General features: G+C 38.1%; 1 protein-coding gene across 1 annotated transcript in view; it reads left to right on the forward strand.

The window, feature by feature from the left end:
* The window catches only part of dhcr24 (24-dehydrocholesterol reductase), a 46,950-nt gene extending 22,092 nt beyond the window's left edge, over positions 1 to 24,858 (forward strand). The window contains exons 5-9 of the mRNA XM_021599325.3: positions 22,258 to 22,521; positions 22,650 to 22,793; positions 23,210 to 23,407; positions 23,771 to 23,949; positions 24,050 to 24,858. Of these exons, the coding sequence (XP_021455000.3) occupies positions 22,258 to 22,521; positions 22,650 to 22,793; positions 23,210 to 23,407; positions 23,771 to 23,949; positions 24,050 to 24,203 (939 nt within the window). The 3' untranslated portion in view covers positions 24,204 to 24,858. The remainder of the gene's footprint in view (positions 1 to 22,257; positions 22,522 to 22,649; positions 22,794 to 23,209; positions 23,408 to 23,770; positions 23,950 to 24,049) is intronic.
* The last annotated feature ends 2,577 nt before the right edge of the window (positions 24,859 to 27,435 follow it).

Below are 27,435 nucleotides of genomic sequence, written 5' to 3' on the forward strand. Positions count from 1 at the left end.
ATAACTAACATAGTAATACTACAGACCTCCACTTCTATAACTAACATGGTAATACTACAGACCTCCAGTTCTATAACTGAGTAATACTACAGACCTCCAGTTCTATAACTGAGTAATACTACAGACCTCCAGTTCTATAACTAACTGAGTAATGCTACAGACCTCCAGTTCTATAACTGAGTAATACTACAGACCTCCAGTTCTATAACTAACATAGTAATACTACAGACCTCCAGTTCTATAACTAACATAGTAATACTACAGACCTCCAGTTCTATAACAGAGTAATGCTACAGACCTCCAATTCTATAGCTAACATGGTAATACTACAGACCTCCAGTTCTATAACTAACATAGTAATACTACAGACCTCCAGTTCTATAACTAACATAGTAATACTACAGACCTCCAGTTCTATAACAGAGTAATACTACAGACCTCCAGTTCTATAACTAACAGTAATACTACAGACCTCCAGTTCTATAACTAACATGGTAATACTACAGACCTCCAGTTCTATAACTGAGTAATACTACAGACCTCCAGTTCTATAACAGAGTAATACTACAGACCTCCAGTTCTATAACTAACTGAGTAATACTACAGACCTCCAGTTCTATAACTAACTGAGTAATACTACAGACCTCCAGTTCTATAACTAACATAGTAATACTACAGACCTCCAGTTCTATAACTAACAGAGTAATACTACAGACCTCCAGTTCTATAACTAACTGAGTAATACTACAGACCTCCAGTTCTATAACTCACATATTAATACTACAGACCTCCAGTTCTATAACTCACATATTAATACTACAGACCTCCAGTTCTATAACTAACAGAGTAATACTACAGACCTCCAGTTCTATAACAGAGTAATACTACAGACCTCCAGTTCTATAACTGAGTAATACTACAGACCTCCAGGTCTACAACTAACATAGCAATACTACAGACCTCTAGTTCTATAACTAACATAGTAATACTACAGACCTCCAGTTCTATAACTAACATGGTAATACTACAGACCTCCAGTTCTATAACTAACATAGTAATACTACAGACCTCCAGTTCTATAACTAACAGTAATACTACAGACCTCCAGTTCTATAACTAACATAGTAATACTACAGACCTCCAGTTCTATAACATAGTAATACTACAGGCCTCCAGTTCTATAACTAACAGAGTAATACTACAGACCTCCAGTTCTATAACTAACATAGTAATACTACAGACCTCCAGTTCTATAACTAACAGAGTAATACTACAGACCTCCAGTTCTATAACTAACATAGTAATACTACAGACCTCCAGTTCTATAACAGAGTAATACTACAGACCTCCAGTTCTATAACTAACATAGTAATACTACAGACCTCCAGTTCTATAACTAACATAGTAATACTACAGACCTCCAGTTCTATAACTAACATAGTAATACTACAGACCTCCAGTTCTATAACTAACATAGTAATACTACAGACCTCCAGTTCTATAACTGAGTAATACTACAGACCTCCAGTTCTATAACTAACATGGTAATACTACAGACCTCCAGTTCTATAACTAACATAGTAATACTACAGACCTCCAGTTCTATAACTAACAGTAATACTACAGACCTCCAGTTCTATTACTAACATAGTAATACTACAGACCTCCAGTTCTATAACTAACAGTAATACTACAGACCTCCAGTTCTATAACTAACTGAGTAATACTACAGACCTCCAGTTCTATAACATAGTAATACTACAGACCTCCAGTTCTATAACTAACATAGTAATACTACAGACCTCCAGTTCTATAACTAACATAGTAATACTACAGATCTCCAGTTCTATAACATAGTAATACTACAGACCTCCAGTTCTATAACTAACTGAGTAATACTACAGACCTCCAGTTCTATAACATAGTAATACTACAGACCTCCAGTTCTATAACTAACATAGTAATACTACAGACCTCCAGTTCTATAACATAGTAATACTACATACCCCCAGTTCTATAACTAACAGAGTAATACTACAGACCTCCAGTTCTATAACATAGTAATACTACAGACCTCCAGTTCTATAACTGAGTAATACTACAGACCTCCAGTTCTATAACAGAGTAATAATACAGACCTCCAGTTCTATAACTAACAGAGTAATACTACAGACCTCCAATTCTATAACTGAGTAATACTACAGACCTCCAGTTCTATAACAGAGTAATAATACAGACCTCCAGTTCTATAACAGAGTAATAATACAGACCTCCAGTTCTATAACTGAGTAATACTACAGACCTCCAGTTCTATAACTAACATAGTAATACTACAGACCTCCAGTTCTATAACTAACATAGTAATACTACAGACCTCCAGTTCTATAACAGAGTAATGCTACAGACCTCCAATTCTATAGCTAACATGGTAATACTACAGACCTCCAGTTCTATAACTAACATAGTAATACTACAGACCTCCAGTTCTATAACTAACATAGTAATACTACAGACCTCCAGTTCTATAACAGAGTAATACTACAGACCTCCAGTTCTATAACTAACAGTAATACTACAGACCTCCAGTTCTATAACTAACATGGTAATACTACAGACCTCCAGTTCTATAACTGAGTAATACTACAGACCTCCAGTTCTATAACTAACAGTAATACTACAGACCTCCAGTTCTATAACTAACTGAGTAATACTACAGACCTCCAGTTCTATAACATAGTAATACTACAGACCTCCAGTTCTATAACAGAGTAATACTACAGACCTCCAGTTCTATAACTAACATAGTAATACTACAGACCTCCACTTCTATAACTAACATGGTAATACTACAGACCTCCAGTTCTATAACTGAGTAATACTACAGACCTCCAGTTCTATAACTGAGTAATACTACAGACCTCCAATTCTATAACTAACATAGTAACACTATAGACCTCCAGTTCTATAACAGAGTAATACTACAGACCTCCAGTTCTATAACTAACTGAGTAATACTACAGACCTCCAGTTCTATAACTAACTGAGTAATACTACAGACCTCCAGTTCTATAACTAACATAGTAATACTACAGACCTCCAGTTCTATAACTAACATAGTAATACTACAGACCTCCAGTTCTATAACTAACATAGTAATACTACAGACCTCCAGTTCTATAACAGAGTAATGCTACAGACCTCCAATTCTATAGCTAACATAGTAATACTACAGACCTCCAGTTCTATAACTAACAGTAATACTACAGACCTCCAGTTCTATAACTAACTGAGTAATACTACAGACCTCCAGTTCTATAACATAGTAATACTACAGACCTCCAGTTCTATAACAGAGTAATACTACAGACCTCCAGTTCTATAACTAACATAGTAATACTACAGACCTCCACTTCTATAACTAACATGGTAATACTACAGACCTCCAGTTCTATAACTGAGTAATACTACAGACCTCCAGTTCTATAACTGAGTAATACTACAGACCTCCAATTCTATAACTAACATAGTAACACTATAGACCTCCAGTTCTATAACAGAGTAATACTACAGACCTCCAGTTCTATAACTAACTGAGTAATACTACAGACCTCCAGTTCTATAACTAACTGAGTAATACTACAGACCTCCAGTTCTATAACTAACATAGTAATACTACAGACCTCCAGTTCTATAACTAACAGAGTAATACTACAGACCTCCAGTTCTATAACTAACTGAGTAATACTACAGACCTCCAGTTCTATAACTCACATATTAATACTACAGACCTCCAGTTCTATAACTCACATATTAATACTACAGACCTCCAGTTCTATAACTAACAGAGTAATACTACAGACCTCCAGTTCTATAACAGAGTAATACTACAGACCTCCAGTTCTATAACTGAGTAATACTACAGACCTCCAGGTCTACAACTAACATAGCAATACTACAGACCTCTAGTTCTATAACTAACATAGTAATACTACAGACCTCCAGTTCTATAACTAACATGGTAATACTACAGACCTCCAGTTCTATAACTAACATAGTAATACTACAGACCTCCAGTTCTATAACTAACAGTAATACTACAGACCTCCAGTTCTATAACTAACATAGTAATACTACAGACCTCCAGTTCTATAACATAGTAATACTACAGGCCTCCAGTTCTATAACTAACAGAGTAATACTACAGACCTCCAGTTCTATAACTAACATAGTAATACTACAGACCTCCAGTTCTATAACTAACAGAGTAATACTACAGACCTCCAGTTCTATAACTAACATAGTAATACTACAGACCTCCAGTTCTATAACAGAGTAATACTACAGACCTCCAGTTCTATAACTAACATAGTAATACTACAGACCTCCAGTTCTATAACTAACATAGTAATACTACAGACCTCCAGTTCTATAACTAACATAGTAATACTACAGACCTCCAGTTCTATAACTAACATAGTAATACTACAGACCTCCAGTTCTATAACTGAGTAATACTACAGACCTCCAGTTCTATAACTAACATGGTAATACTACAGACCTCCAGTTCTATAACTAACATAGTAATACTACAGACCTCCAGTTCTATAACTAACAGTAATACTACAGACCTCCAGTTCTATTACTAACATAGTAATACTACAGACCTCCAGTTCTATAACTAACAGTAATACTACAGACCTCCAGTTCTATAACTAACTGAGTAATACTACAGACCTCCAGTTCTATAACATAGTAATACTACAGACCTCCAGTTCTATAACTAACATAGTAATACTACAGACCTCCAGTTCTATAACTAACATAGTAATACTACAGATCTCCAGTTCTATAACATAGTAATACTACAGACCTCCAGTTCTATAACTAACTGAGTAATACTACAGACCTCCAGTTCTATAACATAGTAATACTACAGACCTCCAGTTCTATAACTAACATAGTAATACTACAGACCTCCAGTTCTATAACATAGTAATACTACATACCCCCAGTTCTATAACTAACAGAGTAATACTACAGACCTCCAGTTCTATAACATAGTAATACTACAGACCTCCAGTTCTATAACTGAGTAATACTACAGACCTCCAGTTCTATAACAGAGTAATAATACAGACCTCCAGTTCTATAACTAACAGAGTAATACTACAGACCTCCAATTCTATAACTGAGTAATACTACAGACCTCCAGTTCTATAACAGAGTAATAATACAGACCTCCAGTTCTATAACAGAGTAATAATACAGACCTCCAGTTCTATAACAGAGTAATGCTACAGACCTCCAGTTCTATAACTGAGTAATACTACAGACCTCCAGTTCTATAACTAACATAGTAATACTACAGACCTCCAGTTCTATAACTAACATAGTAATACTACAGACCTCCAGTTCTATAACAGAGTAATGCTACAGACCTCCAATTCTATAGCTAACATGGTAATACTACAGACCTCCAGTTCTATAACTAACATAGTAATACTACAGACCTCCAGTTCTATAACTAACATAGTAATACTACAGACCTCCAGTTCTATAACAGAGTAATACTACAGACCTCCAGTTCTATAACTAACAGTAATACTACAGACCTCCAGTTCTATAACTAACATGGTAATACTACAGACCTCCAGTTCTATAACTGAGTAATACTACAGACCTCCAGTTCTATAACTAACATAGTAATACTACAGACCTCCAGTTCTATAACTAACATAGTAATACTACAGACCTCCAGTTCTATAACAGAGTAATGCTACAGACCTCCAATTCTATAGCTAACATGGTAATACTACAGACCTCCAGTTCTATAACTAACATAGTAATACTACAGACCTCCAGTTCTATAACTAACATAGTAATACTACAGACCTCCAGTTCTATAACAGAGTAATACTACAGACCTCCAGTTCTATAACTAACAGTAATACTACAGACCTCCAGTTCTATAACTAACATGGTAATACTACAGACCTCCAGTTCTATAACTGAGTAATACTACAGACCTCCAGTTCTATAACAGAGTAATACTACAGACCTCCAGTTCTATAACTGAGTAATACTACAGACCTCCAGTTCTATAACTGAGTAATACTACAGACCTCCAGTTCTATAACAGAGTAATACTACAGACCTCCAATTCTATAGCTAACATAGTAATACTACAGACCTCCAGTTCTATAACTAACAGTAATACTACAGACCTCCAGTTCTATAACTAACTGAGTAATAATACAGACCTCCAGTTCTATAACAGAGTAATAATACAGACCTCCAGTTCTATAACAGAGTAATGCTACAGACCTCCAGTTCTATAACTAACAGAGTAATACTACAGACCTCCAGTTCTATAACTGAGTAATACTACAGACCTCCAGTTCTATAACTGAGTAATACTACAGACCTCCAATTCTATAACTAACATAGTAACACTATAGACCTCCAGTTCTATAACAGAGTAATACTACAGACCTCCAGTTCTATAACTAACTGAGTAATACTACAGACCTCCAGTTCTATAACTAACTGAGTAATACTACAGACCTCCAGTTCTATAACTAACATAGTAATACTACAGACCTCCAGTTCTATAACTAACAGAGTAATACTACAGACCTCCAGTTCTATAACTAACTGAGTAATACTACAGACCTCCAGTTCTATAACTCACTTATTAATACTACAGACCTCCAGTTCTATAACTCACATATTAATACTACAGACCTCCAGTTCTATAACTAACAGAGTAATACTACAGACCTCCAGTTCTATAACAGAGTAATACTACAGACCTCCAGTTCTATAACTGAGTAATACTACAGACCTCCAGGTCTACAACTAACATAGCAATACTACAGACCTCTAGTTCTATAACTAACATAGTAATACTACAGACCTCCAGTTCTATAACTAACATGGTAATACTACAGACCTCCAGTTCTATAACTAACATAGTAATACTACAGACCTCCAGTTCTATAACTAACAGTAATACTACAGACCTCCAGTTCTATAACTAACATAGTAATACTACAGACCTCCAGTTCTATAACATAGTAATACTACAGGCCTCCAGTTCTATAACTAACAGAGTAATACTACAGACCTCCAGTTCTATAACTAACATAGTAATACTACAGACCTCCAGTTCTATAACTAACATAGTAATACTACAGACCTCCAGTTCTATAACTAACATAGTAATACTACAGACCTCCAGTTCTATAACTGAGTAATACTACAGACCTCCAGTTCTATAACTAACATGGTAATACTACAGACCTCCAGTTCTATAACTAACATAGTAATACTACAGACCTCCAGTTCTATAACTAACAGTAATACTACAGACCTCCAGTTCTATTACTAACATAGTAATACTACAGACCTCCAGTTCTATAACTAACAGTAATACTACAGACCTCCAGTTCTATAACTAACTGAGTAATACTACAGACCTCCAGTTCTATAACAGAGTAATACTACAGACCTCCAGTTCTATAACTAACAGTAATACTACAGACCTCCAGTTCTATAACTAACATGGTAATACTACAGACCTCCAGTTCTATAACTGAGTAATACTACAGACCTCCAGTTCTATAACTAACATAGTAATACTACAGACCTCCAGTTCTATAACTAACATAGTAATACTACAGACCTCCAGTTCTATAACAGAGTAATGCTACAGACCTCCAATTCTATAGCTAACATGGTAATACTACAGACCTCCAGTTCTATAACTAACATAGTAATACTACAGACCTCCAGTTCTATAACTAACATAGTAATACTACAGACCTCCAGTTCTATAACAGAGTAATACTACAGACCTCCAGTTCTATAACTAACAGTAATACTACAGACCTCCAGTTCTATAACTAACATGGTAATACTACAGACCTCCAGTTCTATAACTGAGTAATACTACAGACCTCCAGTTCTATAACAGAGTAATACTACAGACCTCCAGTTCTATAACTGAGTAATACTACAGACCTCCAGTTCTATAACTGAGTAATACTACAGACCTCCAGTTCTATAACAGAGTAATACTACAGACCTCCAATTCTATAGCTAACATAGTAATACTACAGACCTCCAGTTCTATAACTAACAGTAATACTACAGACCTCCAGTTCTATAACTAACTGAGTAATAATACAGACCTCCAGTTCTATAACAGAGTAATAATACAGACCTCCAGTTCTATAACAGAGTAATGCTACAGACCTCCAGTTCTATAACTAACAGAGTAATACTACAGACCTCCAGTTCTATAACTGAGTAATACTACAGACCTCCAGTTCTATAACTGAGTAATACTACAGACCTCCAATTCTATAACTAACATAGTAACACTATAGACCTCCAGTTCTATAACAGAGTAATACTACAGACCTCCAGTTCTATAACTAACTGAGTAATACTACAGACCTCCAGTTCTATAACTAACTGAGTAATACTACAGACCTCCAGTTCTATAACTAACATAGTAATACTACAGACCTCCAGTTCTATAACTAACAGAGTAATACTACAGACCTCCAGTTCTATAACTAACTGAGTAATACTACAGACCTCCAGTTCTATAACTCACTTATTAATACTACAGACCTCCAGTTCTATAACTCACATATTAATACTACAGACCTCCAGTTCTATAACTAACAGAGTAATACTACAGACCTCCAGTTCTATAACAGAGTAATACTACAGACCTCCAGTTCTATAACTGAGTAATACTACAGACCTCCAGGTCTACAACTAACATAGCAATACTACAGACCTCTAGTTCTATAACTAACATAGTAATACTACAGACCTCCAGTTCTATAACTAACATGGTAATACTACAGACCTCCAGTTCTATAACTAACATAGTAATACTACAGACCTCCAGTTCTATAACTAACAGTAATACTACAGACCTCCAGTTCTATAACTAACATAGTAATACTACAGACCTCCAGTTCTATAACATAGTAATACTACAGGCCTCCAGTTCTATAACTAACAGAGTAATACTACAGACCTCCAGTTCTATAACTAACATAGTAATACTACAGACCTCCAGTTCTATAACTAACATAGTAATACTACAGACCTCCAGTTCTATAACTAACATAGTAATACTACAGACCTCCAGTTCTATAACTGAGTAATACTACAGACCTCCAGTTCTATAACTAACATGGTAATACTACAGACCTCCAGTTCTATAACTAACATAGTAATACTACAGACCTCCAGTTCTATAACTAACAGTAATACTACAGACCTCCAGTTCTATTACTAACATAGTAATACTACAGACCTCCAGTTCTATAACTAACAGTAATACTACAGACCTCCAGTTCTATAACTAACTGAGTAATACTACAGACCTCCAGTTCTATAACATAGTAATACTACAGACCTCCAGTTCTATAACTAACATAGTAATACTACAGACCTCCAGTTCTATAACTAACATAGTAATACTACAGATCTCCAGTTCTATAACATAGTAATACTACAGACCTCCAGTTCTATAACTAACTGAGTAATACTACAGACCTCCAGTTCTATAACATAGTAATACTACAGACCTCCAGTTCTATAACTAACATAGTAATACTACAGACCTCCAGTTCTATAACATAGTAATACTACATACCCCCAGTTCTATAACTAACAGAGTAATACTACAGACCTCCAGTTCTATAACATAGTAATACTACAGACCTCCAGTTCTATAACTGAGTAATACTACAGACCTCCAGTTCTATAACAGAGTAATAATACAGACCTCCAGTTCTATAACTAACAGAGTAATACTACAGACCTCCAATTCTATAACTGAGTAATACTACAGACCTCCAGTTCTATAACAGAGTAATAATACAGACCTCCAGTTCTATAACAGAGTAATAATACAGACCTCCAGTTCTATAACAGAGTAATGCTACAGACCTCCAGTTCTATAACTGAGTAATACTACAGACCTCCAGTTCTATAACTAACATAGTAATACTACAGACCTCCAGTTCTATAACTAACATAGTAATACTACAGACCTCCAGTTCTATAACAGAGTAATGCTACAGACCTCCAATTCTATAGCTAACATGGTAATACTACAGACCTCCAGTTCTATAACTAACATAGTAATACTACAGACCTCCAGTTCTATAACTAACATAGTAATACTACAGACCTCCAGTTCTATAACAGAGTAATACTACAGACCTCCAGTTCTATAACTAACAGTAATACTACAGACCTCCAGTTCTATAACTAACATGGTAATACTACAGACCTCCAGTTCTATAACTGAGTAATACTACAGACCTCCAGTTCTATAACTAACATAGTAATACTACAGACCTCCAGTTCTATAACTAACATAGTAATACTACAGACCTCCAGTTCTATAACAGAGTAATGCTACAGACCTCCAATTCTATAGCTAACATGGTAATACTACAGACCTCCAGTTCTATAACTAACATAGTAATACTACAGACCTCCAGTTCTATAACTAACATAGTAATACTACAGACCTCCAGTTCTATAACAGAGTAATACTACAGACCTCCAGTTCTATAACTAACAGTAATACTACAGACCTCCAGTTCTATAACTAACATGGTAATACTACAGACCTCCAGTTCTATAACTGAGTAATACTACAGACCTCCAGTTCTATAACAGAGTAATACTACAGACCTCCAGTTCTATAACTGAGTAATACTACAGACCTCCAGTTCTATAACTGAGTAATACTACAGACCTCCAGTTCTATAACAGAGTAATACTACAGACCTCCAATTCTATAGCTAACATAGTAATACTACAGACCTCCAGTTCTATAACTAACAGTAATACTACAGACCTCCAGTTCTATAACTAACTGAGTAATAATACAGACCTCCAGTTCTATAACAGAGTAATAATACAGACCTCCAGTTCTATAACAGAGTAATGCTACAGACCTCCAGTTCTATAACTAACAGAGTAATACTACAGACCTCCAGTTCTATAACTGAGTAATACTACAGACCTCCAGTTCTATAACTGAGTAATACTACAGACCTCCAATTCTATAACTAACATAGTAACACTATAGACCTCCAGTTCTATAACAGAGTAATACTACAGACCTCCAGTTCTATAACTAACTGAGTAATACTACAGACCTCCAGTTCTATAACTAACTGAGTAATACTACAGACCTCCAGTTCTATAACTAACATAGTAATACTACAGACCTCCAGTTCTATAACTAACAGAGTAATACTACAGACCTCCAGTTCTATAACTAACTGAGTAATACTACAGACCTCCAGTTCTATAACTCACTTATTAATACTACAGACCTCCAGTTCTATAACTCACATATTAATACTACAGACCTCCAGTTCTATAACTAACAGAGTAATACTACAGACCTCCAGTTCTATAACAGAGTAATACTACAGACCTCCAGTTCTATAACTGAGTAATACTACAGACCTCCAGGTCTACAACTAACATAGCAATACTACAGACCTCTAGTTCTATAACTAACATAGTAATACTACAGACCTCCAGTTCTATAACTAACATGGTAATACTACAGACCTCCAGTTCTATAACTAACATAGTAATACTACAGACCTCCAGTTCTATAACTAACAGTAATACTACAGACCTCCAGTTCTATAACTAACATAGTAATACTACAGACCTCCAGTTCTATAACATAGTAATACTACAGGCCTCCAGTTCTATAACTAACAGAGTAATACTACAGACCTCCAGTTCTATAACTAACATAGTAATACTACAGACCTCCAGTTCTATAACTAACATAGTAATACTACAGACCTCCAGTTCTATAACTAACATAGTAATACTACAGACCTCCAGTTCTATAACTGAGTAATACTACAGACCTCCAGTTCTATAACTAACATGGTAATACTACAGACCTCCAGTTCTATAACTAACATAGTAATACTACAGACCTCCAGTTCTATAACTAACAGTAATACTACAGACCTCCAGTTCTATTACTAACATAGTAATACTACAGACCTCCAGTTCTATAACTAACAGTAATACTACAGACCTCCAGTTCTATAACTAACTGAGTAATACTACAGACCTCCAGTTCTATAACATAGTAATACTACAGACCTCCAGTTCTATAACTAACATAGTAATACTACAGACCTCCAGTTCTATAACTAACATAGTAATACTACAGATCTCCAGTTCTATAACATAGTAATACTACAGACCTCCAGTTCTATAACTAACTGAGTAATACTACAGACCTCCAGTTCTATAACATAGTAATACTACAGACCTCCAGTTCTATAACTAACATAGTAATACTACAGACCTCCAGTTCTATAACATAGTAATACTACATACCCCCAGTTCTATAACTAACAGAGTAATACTACAGACCTCCAGTTCTATAACATAGTAATACTACAGACCTCCAGTTCTATAACTGAGTAATACTACAGACCTCCAGTTCTATAACAGAGTAATAATACAGACCTCCAGTTCTATAACTAACAGAGTAATACTACAGACCTCCAATTCTATAACTGAGTAATACTACAGACCTCCAGTTCTATAACAGAGTAATAATACAGACCTCCAGTTCTATAACAGAGTAATAATACAGACCTCCAGTTCTATAACAGAGTAATGCTACAGACCTCCAGTTCTATAACTGAGTAATACTACAGACCTCCAGTTCTATAACTAACATAGTAATACTACAGACCTCCAGTTCTATAACTAACATAGTAATACTACAGACCTCCAGTTCTATAACAGAGTAATGCTACAGACCTCCAATTCTATAGCTAACATGGTAATACTACAGACCTCCAGTTCTATAACTAACATAGTAATACTACAGACCTCCAGTTCTATAACTAACATAGTAATACTACAGACCTCCAGTTCTATAACAGAGTAATACTACAGACCTCCAGTTCTATAACTAACAGTAATACTACAGACCTCCAGTTCTATAACTAACATGGTAATACTACAGACCTCCAGTTCTATAACTGAGTAATACTACAGACCTCCAGTTCTATAACTAACATAGTAATACTACAGACCTCCAGTTCTATAACTAACATAGTAATACTACAGACCTCCAGTTCTATAACAGAGTAATGCTACAGACCTCCAATTCTATAGCTAACATGGTAATACTACAGACCTCCAGTTCTATAACTAACATAGTAATACTACAGACCTCCAGTTCTATAACTAACATAGTAATACTACAGACCTCCAGTTCTATAACAGAGTAATACTACAGACCTCCAGTTCTATAACTAACAGTAATACTACAGACCTCCAGTTCTATAACTAACATGGTAATACTACAGACCTCCAGTTCTATAACTGAGTAATACTACAGACCTCCAGTTCTATAACAGAGTAATACTACAGACCTCCAGTTCTATAACTGAGTAATACTACAGACCTCCAGTTCTATAACTGAGTAATACTACAGACCTCCAGTTCTATAACAGAGTAATACTACAGACCTCCAATTCTATAGCTAACATAGTAATACTACAGACCTCCAGTTCTATAACTAACAGTAATACTACAGACCTCCAGTTCTATAACTAACTGAGTAATAATACAGACCTCCAGTTCTATAACAGAGTAATAATACAGACCTCCAGTTCTATAACAGAGTAATGCTACAGACCTCCAGTTCTATAACTAACAGAGTAATACTACAGACCTCCAGTTCTATAACTGAGTAATACTACAGACCTCCAGTTCTATAACTGAGTAATACTACAGACCTCCAATTCTATAACTAACATAGTAACACTATAGACCTCCAGTTCTATAACAGAGTAATACTACAGACCTCCAGTTCTATAACTAACTGAGTAATACTACAGACCTCCAGTTCTATAACTAACTGAGTAATACTACAGACCTCCAGTTCTATAACTAACATAGTAATACTACAGACCTCCAGTTCTATAACTAACAGAGTAATACTACAGACCTCCAGTTCTATAACTAACTGAGTAATACTACAGACCTCCAGTTCTATAACTCACATATTAATACTACAGACCTCCAGTTCTATAACTCACATATTAATACTACAGACCTCCAGTTCTATAACTAACAGAGTAATACTACAGACCTCCAGTTCTATAACAGAGTAATACTACAGACCTCCAGTTCTATAACTGAGTAATACTACAGACCTCCAGGTCTACAACTAACATAGCAATACTACAGACCTCTAGTTCTATAACTAACATAGTAATACTACAGACCTCCAGTTCTATAACTAACATGGTAATACTACAGACCTCCAGTTCTATAACTAACATAGTAATACTACAGACCTCCAGTTCTATAACTAACAGTAATACTACAGACCTCCAGTTCTATAACTAACATAGTAATACTACAGACCTCCAGTTCTATAACATAGTAATACTACAGGCCTCCAGTTCTATAACTAACAGAGTAATACTACAGACCTCCAGTTCTATAACTAACATAGTAATACTACAGACCTCCAGTTCTATAACTAACAGAGTAATACTACAGACCTCCAGTTCTATAACTAACATAGTAATACTACAGACCTCCAGTTCTATAACAGAGTAATACTACAGACCTCCAGTTCTATAACTAACATAGTAATACTACAGACCTCCAGTTCTATAACTAACATAGTAATACTACAGACCTCCAGTTCTATAACTAACATAGTAATACTACAGACCTCCAGTTCTATAACTAACATAGTAATACTACAGACCTCCAGTTCTATAACTGAGTAATACTACAGACCTCCAGTTCTATAACTAACATGGTAATACTACAGACCTCCAGTTCTATAACTAACATAGTAATACTACAGACCTCCAGTTCTATAACTAACAGTAATACTACAGACCTCCAGTTCTATTACTAACATAGTAATACTACAGACCTCCAGTTCTATAACTAACAGTAATACTACAGACCTCCAGTTCTATAACTAACTGAGTAATACTACAGACCTCCAGTTCTATAACATAGTAATACTACAGACCTCCAGTTCTATAACTAACATAGTAATACTACAGACCTCCAGTTCTATAACTAACATAGTAATACTACAGATCTCCAGTTCTATAACATAGTAATACTACAGACCTCCAGTTCTATAACTAACTGAGTAATACTACAGACCTCCAGTTCTATAACATAGTAATACTACAGACCTCCAGTTCTATAACTAACATAGTAATACTACAGACCTCCAGTTCTATAACATAGTAATACTACATACCCCCAGTTCTATAACTAACAGAGTAATACTACAGACCTCCAGTTCTATAACATAGTAATACTACAGACCTCCAGTTCTATAACTGAGTAATACTACAGACCTCCAGTTCTATAACAGAGTAATAATACAGACCTCCAGTTCTATAACTAACAGAGTAATACTACAGACCTCCAATTCTATAACTGAGTAATACTACAGACCTCCAGTTCTATAACAGAGTAATAATACAGACCTCCAGTTCTATAACAGAGTAATAATACAGACCTCCAGTTCTATAACAGAGTAATAATACAGACCTCCAGTTCTATAACAGAGTAATAATACAGACCTCCAGTTCTATAACAGAGTAATGCTACAGACCTCCAGTTCTATAACTGAGTAATACTACAGACCTCCAGTTCTATAACTAACATAGTAATACTACAGACCTCCAGTTCTATAACTAACATAGTAATACTACAGACCTCCAGTTCTATAACAGAGTAATGCTACAGACCTCCAATTCTATAGCTAACATGGTAATACTACAGACCTCCAGTTCTATAACTAACATAGTAATACTACAGACCTCCAGTTCTATAACTAACATAGTAATACTACAGACCTCCAGTTCTATAACAGAGTAATACTACAGACCTCCAGTTCTATAACTAACAGTAATACTACAGACCTCCAGTTCTATAACTAACATGGTAATACTACAGACCTCCAGTTCTATAACTGAGTAATACTACAGACCTCCAGTTCTATAACTAACATAGTAATACTACAGACCTCCAGTTCTATAACTAACATAGTAATACTACAGACCTCCAGTTCTATAACAGAGTAATGCTACAGACCTCCAATTCTATAGCTAACATGGTAATACTACAGACCTCCAGTTCTATAACTAACATAGTAATACTACAGACCTCCAGTTCTATAACTAACATAGTAATACTACAGACCTCCAGTTCTATAACAGAGTAATACTACAGACCTCCAGTTCTATAACTAACAGTAATACTACAGACCTCCAGTTCTATAACTAACATGGTAATACTACAGACCTCCAGTTCTATAACTGAGTAATACTACAGACCTCCAGTTCTATAACAGAGTAATACTACAGACCTCCAGTTCTATAACTGAGTAATACTACAGACCTCCAGTTCTATAACTGAGTAATACTACAGACCTCCAGTTCTATAACAGAGTAATACTACAGACCTCCAATTCTATAGCTAACATAGTAATACTACAGACCTCCAGTTCTATAACTAACAGTAATACTACAGACCTCCAGTTCTATAACTAACTGAGTAATAATACAGACCTCCAGTTCTATAACAGAGTAATAATACAGACCTCCAGTTCTATAACAGAGTAATGCTACAGACCTCCAGTTCTATAACTAACAGAGTAATACTACAGACCTCCAGTTCTATAACTGAGTAATACTACAGACCTCCAGTTCTATAACTGAGTAATACTACAGACCTCCAATTCTATAACTAACATAGTAACACTATAGACCTCCAGTTCTATAACAGAGTAATACTACAGACCTCCAGTTCTATAACTAACTGAGTAATACTACAGACCTCCAGTTCTATAACTAACTGAGTAATACTACAGACCTCCAGTTCTATAACTAACATAGTAATACTACAGACCTCCAGTTCTATAACTAACAGAGTAATACTACAGACCTCCAGTTCTATAACTAACTGAGTAATACTACAGACCTCCAGTTCTATAACTCACATATTAATACTACAGACCTCCAGTTCTATAACTCACATATTAATACTACAGACCTCCAGTTCTATAACTAACAGAGTAATACTACAGACCTCCAGTTCTATAACAGAGTAATACTACAGACCTCCAGTTCTATAACTGAGTAATACTACAGACCTCCAGGTCTACAACTAACATAGCAATACTACAGACCTCTAGTTCTATAACTAACATAGTAATACTACAGACCTCCAGTTCTATAACTAACATGGTAATACTACAGACCTCCAGTTCTATAACTAACATAGTAATACTACAGACCTCCAGTTCTATAACTAACAGTAATACTACAGACCTCCAGTTCTATAACTAACATAGTAATACTACAGACCTCCAGTTCTATAACATAGTAATACTACAGGCCTCCAGTTCTATAACTAACAGAGTAATACTACAGACCTCCAGTTCTATAACTAACATAGTAATACTACAGACCTCCAGTTCTATAACTAACAGAGTAATACTACAGACCTCCAGTTCTATAACTAACATAGTAATACTACAGACCTCCAGTTCTATAACAGAGTAATACTACAGACCTCCAGTTCTATAACTAACATAGTAATACTACAGACCTCCAGTTCTATAACTAACATAGTAATACTACAGACCTCCAGTTCTATAACTAACATAGTAATACTACAGACCTCCAGTTCTATAACTAACATAGTAATACTACAGACCTCCAGTTCTATAACTGAGTAATACTACAGACCTCCAGTTCTATAACTAACATGGTAATACTACAGACCTCCAGTTCTATAACTAACATAGTAATACTACAGACCTCCAGTTCTATAACTAACAGTAATACTACAGACCTCCAGTTCTATTACTAACATAGTAATACTACAGACCTCCAGTTCTATAACTAACAGTAATACTACAGACCTCCAGTTCTATAACTAACTGAGTAATACTACAGACCTCCAGTTCTATAACTAACATAGTAATACTACAGATCTCCAGTTCTATAACATAGTAATACTACAGACCTCCAGTTCTATAACTAACTGAGTAATACTACAGACCTCCAGTTCTATAACATAGTAATACTACAGACCTCCAGTTCTATAACTAACATAGTAATACTACAGACCTCCAGTTCTATAACATAGTAATACTACATACCCCCAGTTCTATAACTAACAGAGTAATACTACAGACCTCCAGTTCTATAACATAGTAATACTACAGACCTCCAGTTCTATAACTGAGTAATACTACAGACCTCCAGTTCTATAACAGAGTAATAATACAGACCTCCAGTTCTATAACTAACAGAGTAATACTACAGACCTCCAATTCTATAACTGAGTAATACTACAGACCTCCAGTTCTATAACAGAGTAATAATACAGACCTCCAGTTCTATAACAGAGTAATAATACAGACCTCCAGTTCTATAACAGAGTAATGCTACAGACCTCCAGTTCTATAACTGAGTAATACTACAGACCTCCAGTTCTATAACTAACATAGTAATACTACAGACCTCCAGTTCTATAACTAACATAGTAATACTACAGACCTCCAGTTCTATAACAGAGTAATGCTACAGACCTCCAATTCTATAGCTAACATGGTAATACTACAGACCTCCAGTTCTATAACTAACATAGTAATACTACAGACCTCCAGTTCTATAACTAACATAGTAATACTACAGACCTCCAGTTCTATAACAGAGTAATACTACAGACCTCCAGTTCTATAACTAACAGTAATACTACAGACCTCCAGTTCTATAACTAACATGGTAATACTACAGACCTCCAGTTCTATAACTGAGTAATACTACAGACCTCCAGTTCTATAACTAACATAGTAATACTACAGACCTCCAGTTCTATAACTAACATAGTAATACTACAGACCTCCAGTTCTATAACAGAGTAATGCTACAGACCTCCAATTCTATAGCTAACATGGTAATACTACAGACCTCCAGTTCTATAACTAACATAGTAATACTACAGACCTCCAGTTCTATAACAGAGTAATACTACAGACCTCCAGTTCTATAACTAACTGAGTAATACTACAGACCTCCAGTTCTATAACTAACTGAGTAATACTACAGACCTCCAGTTCTATAACTAACATAGTAATACTACAGACCTCCAGTTCTATAACTAACAGAGTAATACTACAGACCTCCAGTTCTATAACTAACTGAGTAATACTACAGACCTCCAGTTCTATAACTCACATATTAATACTACAGACCTCCAGTTCTATAACTCACATATTAATACTACAGACCTCCAGTTCTATAACTAACAGAGTAATACTACAGACCTCCAGTTCTATAACAGAGTAATACTACAGACCTCCAGTTCTATAACTGAGTAATACTACAGACCTCCAGGTCTACAACTAACATAGCAATACTACAGACCTCTAGTTCTATAACTAACATAGTAATACTACAGACCTCCAGTTCTATAACTAACATGGTAATACTACAGACCTCCAGTTCTATAACTAACATAGTAATACTACAGACCTCCAGTTCTATAACTAACAGTAATACTACAGACCTCCAGTTCTATAACTAACATAGTAATACTACAGACCTCCAGTTCTATAACATAGTAATACTACAGGCCTCCAGTTCTATAACTAACAGAGTAATACTACAGACCTCCAGTTCTATAACTAACATAGTAATACTACAGACCTCCAGTTCTATAACTAACAGAGTAATACTACAGACCTCCAGTTCTATAACTAACATAGTAATACTACAGACCTCCAGTTCTATAACAGAGTAATACTACAGACCTCCAGTTCTATAACTAACATAGTAATACTACAGACCTCCAGTTCTATAACTAACATAGTAATACTACAGACCTCCAGTTCTATAACTAACATAGTAATACTACAGACCTCCAGTTCTATAACTAACATAGTAATACTACAGACCTCCAGTTCTATAACTGAGTAATACTACAGACCTCCAGTTCTATAACTAACATGGTAATACTACAGACCTCCAGTTCTATAACTAACATAGTAATACTACAGACCTCCAGTTCTATAACTAACAGTAATACTACAGACCTCCAGTTCTATTACTAACATAGTAATACTACAGACCTCCAGTTCTATAACTAACAGTAATACTACAGACCTCCAGTTCTATAACTAACTGAGTAATACTACAGACCTCCAGTTCTATAACATAGTAATACTACAGACCTCCAGTTCTATAACTAACATAGTAATACTACAGACCTCCAGTTCTATAACTAACATAGTAATACTACAGATCTCCAGTTCTATAACATAGTAATACTACAGACCTCCAGTTCTATAACTAACTGAGTAATACTACAGACCTCCAGTTCTATAACATAGTAATACTACAGACCTCCAGTTCTATAACTAACATAGTAATACTACAGACCTCCAGTTCTATAACATAGTAATACTACATACCCCCAGTTCTATAACTAACAGAGTAATACTACAGACCTCCAGTTCTATAACATAGTAATACTACAGACCTCCAGTTCTATAACTGAGTAATACTACAGACCTCCAGTTCTATAACAGAGTAATAATACAGACCTCCAGTTCTATAACTAACAGAGTAATACTACAGACCTCCAATTCTATAACTGAGTAATACTACAGACCTCCAGTTCTATAACAGAGTAATAATACAGACCTCCAGTTCTATAACAGAGTAATAATACAGACCTCCAGTTCTATAACAGAGTAATGCTACAGACCTCCAGTTCTATAACTGAGTAATACTACAGACCTCCAGTTCTATAACTAACATAGTAATACTACAGACCTCCAGTTCTATAACTAACATAGTAATACTACAGACCTCCAGTTCTATAACAGAGTAATGCTACAGACCTCCAATTCTATAGCTAACATGGTAATACTACAGACCTCCAGTTCTATAACTAACATAGTAATACTACAGACCTCCAGTTCTATAACTAACATAGTAATACTACAGACCTCCAGTTCTATAACAGAGTAATACTACAGACCTCCAGTTCTATAACTAACAGTAATACTACAGACCTCCAGTTCTATAACTAACATGGTAATACTACAGACCTCCAGTTCTATAACTGAGTAATACTACAGACCTCCAGTTCTATAACTAACATAGTAATACTACAGACCTCCAGTTCTATAACTAACATAGTAATACTACAGACCTCCAGTTCTATAACAGAGTAATGCTACAGACCTCCAATTCTATAGCTAACATGGTAATACTACAGACCTCCAGTTCTATAACTAACATAGTAATACTACAGACCTCCAGTTCTATAACTAACATAGTAATACTACAGACCTCCAGTTCTATAACAGAGTAATACTACAGACCTCCAGTTCTATAACTAACAGTAATACTACAGACCTCCAGTTCTATAACTAACATGGTAATACTACAGACCTCCAGTTCTATAACTGAGTAATACTACAGACCTCCAGTTCTATAACAGAGTAATACTACAGACCTCCAGTTCTATAACTGAGTAATACTACAGACCTCCAGTTCTATAACTGAGTAATACTACAGACCTCCAGTTCTATAACAGAGTAATACTACAGACCTCCAATTCTATAGCTAACATAGTAATACTACAGACCTCCAGTTCTATAACTAACAGTAATACTACAGACCTCCAGTTCTATAACTAACTGAGTAATAATACAGACCTCCAGTTCTATAACAGAGTAATAATACAGACCTCCAGTTCTATAACAGAGTAATGCTACAGACCTCCAGTTCTATAACTAACAGAGTAATACTACAGACCTCCAGTTCTATAACTAACAGAGTAATACTACAGACCTCCAGTTCTATAACAGAGTAATGCTACAGACCTCCAGTTCTATAACTAACTAAGTAATACTACAGACCTCCAGTTCTATAACTAACAGAGTAATACTACAGACCTCCAATCCATTAGTAAACACAAGCCAACACCTAGCTAAAGCTATTCTGGAAACAAAGGTTTCACAGTACAACAAGAGAGAGCGAAGGAAAGAGTTAGAGAGGAGGAGGATTGTTTCTGTCCTCTGCTGTGTGTCTCTCTTACAGGAGGGGAACTGTTGTTCTGTGTGTTTGTGTTCTCTAACAGGAGGAGAATTCTGACCTGTTCCACGCGGTCCCTTGGTCCTGTGGAACTCTGGGGTTCCTGGTTGCCGCAGAAATAAAGATTGTCCCTGCGAGGTTGTGGGTTCGTTTGCAGTATGAGCCAATCAGAGGGCTGGAGAACATCTGCCGTCGGTTCAGTGAGGCGTCTGAGGACAAGAACAACACATTTGTAGAAGGACTGCAGTACTCACTGGATGAAGCTGTTATCATGACTGGCACTATGACTGACACCGCTGAACCCGACAAGGTGAGAGAGGGAAAGCGAGAAAGAATGACCGGGTACACTGAGAAGGACAAGCGAGGAGGAGAGTGCTGTCTGTCTGCAAGATCTAACCATATCCCTCCTCTGTGTGTGTGTGTGTGTGTGTGTTTCAGATCAACCGGATCGGCCTGCACTATAAGCCTTGGTTCTTCAAGCACGTTGAGAGATACTTGACAGAGAACAAGAAAGCAGTAGAGTACATCCCTCTTCGCCACTACTACCACAGACACACACGATCCATCTTCTGGGAGCTCCAGGTACACACACACACACACACACAATGCATTAGACAGATGATACAGAGTGACCCTTTTATCCTGCAGATTTCAGCATGTCATCATATTCTCCCCCAGCTCATGCATTAGTCTCCCTAATGCATGCACACACACACTGCTATTAGGAAGTCATGTGTGGTTGGCTGGTAATTGTTTCTTTCCTAACCTTAAATGATATTATAAATAATGTAGTTTTTTTCTGGCAGACAGAGGATGTTGTTGTTGGGGAAGGGGGAGAGGATGGGTAAGGAGGCAGTTTTACAGCTTCCTGATATTCTATCCTTATTGAGGGTCGTGGTCTGTAGGGCGTACATTACAATAGCTAAACGTTCTGAAATGTACTGGACACCACTGCACTGCTGGAAAGCTGATTCCTGTTCACATGAATGTGTCTCCAGGACATCATCCCGTTTGGTAACCACCCAGTGTTCCGGTGGTTGTTTGGCTGGATGGTTCCTCCTAAGATCTCTCTGTTGAAGCTGACCCAGGGAGAGACCATCAGACAGCTGTATGAGCAGCACCATGTTGTCCAGGACATGCTGGTCCCCATGAAACACATCCAGACAGCTATCGCACGCTTCCACCAGGACATCCACGTAAGACACATACTTTACATGATTCCACAGCGTAACATATACCCTAATAAATTAGACAAACTCAAGTGTGACTGAGTTGGTAGATCTCGTTTTAAGGGTGTGACTGAGTTGGTGCAGTATGTCTCGTTGTAGGGGTGTGACTGAGTTGGTATGTCTCGTTGTAGGGGTGTGACTGAGTTGGTAGATCTCGTTTTAAGGGTGTGACTGAGTTGGTGCAGTATGTCTCGTTGTAGGTGTGTGACCGAGTTGGTATGTCTCGTTGTAGGGGTGTGACCGAGTTGGTATGTCTCGTTGTAGGGGTGTGACCGAGTTGGTATGTCTCGTTGTAGGGGTGTGATCGAGTTGGTATGTCCCTTCCTGCAGGTGTACCCTCTGTGGTTGTGTCCGTTCATGCTCCCCCCGGGCCGGGGGATGGTTCATCCTAAAGGTGAAGAGGCACAGCTGTATGTGGACATCGGAGCGTATGGAGAACCCGGAGTTAAACACTTCCAGGCTAAAGCCTCGTGTAGACAGCTGGAGCAGTTTGTCAGAGAGGTTCACGGGTGAGTTTCTTTACACACACACACACACACGCACCCCAACAGGGGCTATAGAGAGTAGGGAGTTAGGGTTCAGATTGTGATGATGTGTGTGTGTCTCCAGGTTCCAGATGCTGTATGCTGATGTGTACATGGAGCGCAGTGAGTTCTGGGAGATGTTTGACGGGACGTTGTATCACCGTCTGAGGAAGGAGCTTGGCTGTCAGGACGCTTTCCCCGAGGTCTACGACAAGATCTGCAAAGCTGCACGACACTGACCTCTAACCTCTGATCCTTTCAACTCTGCCATCCCACCAGCAACAATATGAAGATGAGAGCCTTTAAGGAGTGTTTGCACCATGTTCTCATCCTGTTTGTATGGTTAATTCCACTGAATGTGAATGTGCTGATGAAGCAAACACAGCCCTAACACTTGCCTGTTTTGATGTCTAACCTCTGACCCCTAACCCCAACACCAGCCTCTAGCTCATAACCCTAGGAGAGACCTGTGCTGTCATTTGTTTGTTTTAACATTCCTTAATTTGACTATCATGGGGTATATTTCCTTAGTTCAAATGACTGGACATCTTACAGACTGTGGCTTTAATGATGTAATGCCCTCTGCCTGTTATACAACACATATCCAGTCTGCTCTTCCGTCATGTGTTTAGAATCTATCCTGACATATGGAGCATGTTTCTTTGTGTCCACTGTGATCACATCACTCCGCCTTAAACTCATCTGATGATTATTGGTTCGCACGTCATCTGTAGTGTTTAATCAATCACATTTTCCTCTGGCTTGTGGAAGAACAGTCACCTGTTCTCAGTCCGTGTGTGTGTGCGTGTTCAGAGAGAAAGGACGTCACTGCTTTTGTCCACGTAAATGTTTTTGTTGATGTATGATAATAAAGTTTGATTTGTCAACAGTAAATCTCTCTACTACTTTCTACGGTACCAAACATAGACATCTCATATTGATCAATATAGATTTGAGGATAGTTGAAAAACAAAACTTTGAAATCTGATGGTTGAATCCTAAGTCGGGCGTGCTGCTTGTGTGTATGCTGTGTGCCTTTGCAGCTGTCATCAAAGCGTTCCTTCTGGGCGGCACCAGCAAACTCCCTGAAACGCACAAGCTCTGTCAGAGAAAGGTCTTTGTCGTTTCAGGTCGGGTATCACTGTGTGTGCGTGTCTTACTGTGAGTGCTCGTCTCTGTCAGGTTTGTGACGGTATCTCCCTGTCTGTGATCTGAAGGAGGAGGTGTGGCCATTGTCAGTCTTACTCCACCCCTTTTCTGCAATGTCATAACAACCAGAACCAACTGTGCTCTGTTTGGAGGAGAGGAAAGGAATACAGGGGTCATGGTTAGAGGTGAAGGGTTAGGTTTAACGGGGGGGGGGGGGGGGTAGAGGAGAGGAAGGGGTGTGACTCAGAGAAGTGCACGGGACTAGGAACATCTGAGGAGAGCGATGGAGAGGACAAATAAACGGGGAGAAGAGAAGGGTATTAATTATTCTTCTACCATTTGGGTCGGGTTGGATGTTACAGGTTACCTAGAATGTTTGGAGCGCATTGGGTTAGGGGTCAACGGTTAGGGTACTCGCGGCAGGTTGAGGGGGGCATTGGGACAGAGTACTGCGGTAGATTCTGGAACGTCTGGGTACTGAGCCAACATTCCAAACACACCGTGTCTGTATGTTACCGGGGAGCTGAGGTGCATTATGGGTGCTCCATTTGACCTCGCCCTCTTCTCCAGCGCTGCCCAACACTCCCTTTACCATAGCAACCAGTGCCTGGCATCCAGCTCTGTGCACACATATGTTGAGACGGAGTAAGGCGCTTTGAGCATCACAGAGAAAGATTGATCCAAATCTAATCTACCTTGAATGATTGTAGCCAGTTGATACCTGCTTTTAACATGGTATTACCATGGGGCATATCGTCCAGTGTACTGAGTATAACATATTGTGTTCTCTTGCCCTCTAGTGGTGTACTGTGGTACCTGTGTGTGTTGTGGTACCCGTGCGTTTCTGAACCTCTCTACTCTGCTGTCACACACTCCTCTCACTCTGCCTGGTTTCTTCTGTAGCTCCTCTATAAAGTCTGCTGTTCTGTAGGTTCATGGACCCACTTTCAGGCACTGGTTGCTACGCCACCCTCCCGCCCTGAGGCAGCCACCCTGCTGTCTTCTAAATCTCAGCCTCCTTCAGCCCAAAGGAGGCCAAGCCAAAGCCGACCACCCCATTGAAGCAGTCAACCTGCTGCCCTGTCATGCTGAAGGGGACTCCATGGAGCTGCCACTGCCTCCTTGGTCTAAGGTGTCCTCATGTCCGGCATGGGAGCCAGACTGAGTCTGGTCAATACCCCCTGTGAAACCAGAGGTGCTATCAAAACTACAGTCCCTCGCTGTGTCACAAGGGGCAGCACCTAAACTGCAATCGCTTACTGTGCCACCAGGGGCACCGCCTAAACTGCAGTCCCTTACTGTGCCACCAGGGGGACCGCCCATACTGCAGTCCCTTGCTGTAAAACTAGAGGTACCGCCCATACTGCAGTCCCTTGCTGTAACACTAGAGGTACCGCCCATACTGCAGTCCCTTGCTGTAACACTAGAGGTACCGCCCATACTGCAGTCCCTTGCTGTAACACTAGAGGTACCGCCCATACTGCAGTCCCTTGCTGTAACACTAGAGGTACCGCCCATACTGCAGTACCTTGCTGTAACACTAGAGGTACCGCCCATACTGCAGTCCCTTGCTGTAACACTAGAGGTACCGCCCATACTGCAGTCCCTTGCTGTAACACTAGAGGTACCGCCCATACTGCAGTCCCTTGCTGTAACACTAGAGGTACCGCCCATACTGCAGTCCCTTGCTGTAACACTAGAGGTACCGCCCATACTGCAGTCCCTTGCTGTAACACTAGAGGTACCGCCCATACTGCAGTACCTTGCTGTAACACTAGAGGTACCGCCCATACTGCAGTCCCTTGCTGTAACACTAGAGGTACCACCCATACTGCAGTCCCTTGCTGTAACACTAGAGGTACCACCCATACTGCAGTCCCTTGCTGTAACACTAGAGGTACCACCCATACTGCAGTCCCTTGCTGTAACACTAGAGGTACCACCCATACTGCAGTCCCTTGCTGTAACACTAGAGGTACCACCCATACTGCAGTCCCTTGCTGTAACACTAGAGGTACCGCCCATACTGCAGTCCCTTGCTGTAACACTAGAGGTACCACTCATACTGCAGTCCCTTGCTGTAACACTAGAGGTACCACCCATACTGCAGTCCCTTGCTGTAACACTAGAGGTACCACTCATACTGCAGTCCCTTGCTGTAACACTAGAGGTACCGCCCATACTGCAGTCCCTTGCTGTAACACTAGAGGTACCACTCATACTGCAGTCCCTTGCTGTAACACTAGAGGTACCGCCCATACTGCAGTACCTTGCTGTAACACTAGAGGTACCACCCATACTGCAGTACATTGCTGTAACACT

Source organism: Oncorhynchus mykiss, chromosome 4 (assembly GCF_057628025.1).
Source record: "Oncorhynchus mykiss isolate SJ-2025 chromosome 4, ASM5762802v1, whole genome shotgun sequence".
NCBI classification, from domain to species: Eukaryota; Metazoa; Chordata; class Actinopteri; order Salmoniformes; family Salmonidae; genus Oncorhynchus; species Oncorhynchus mykiss.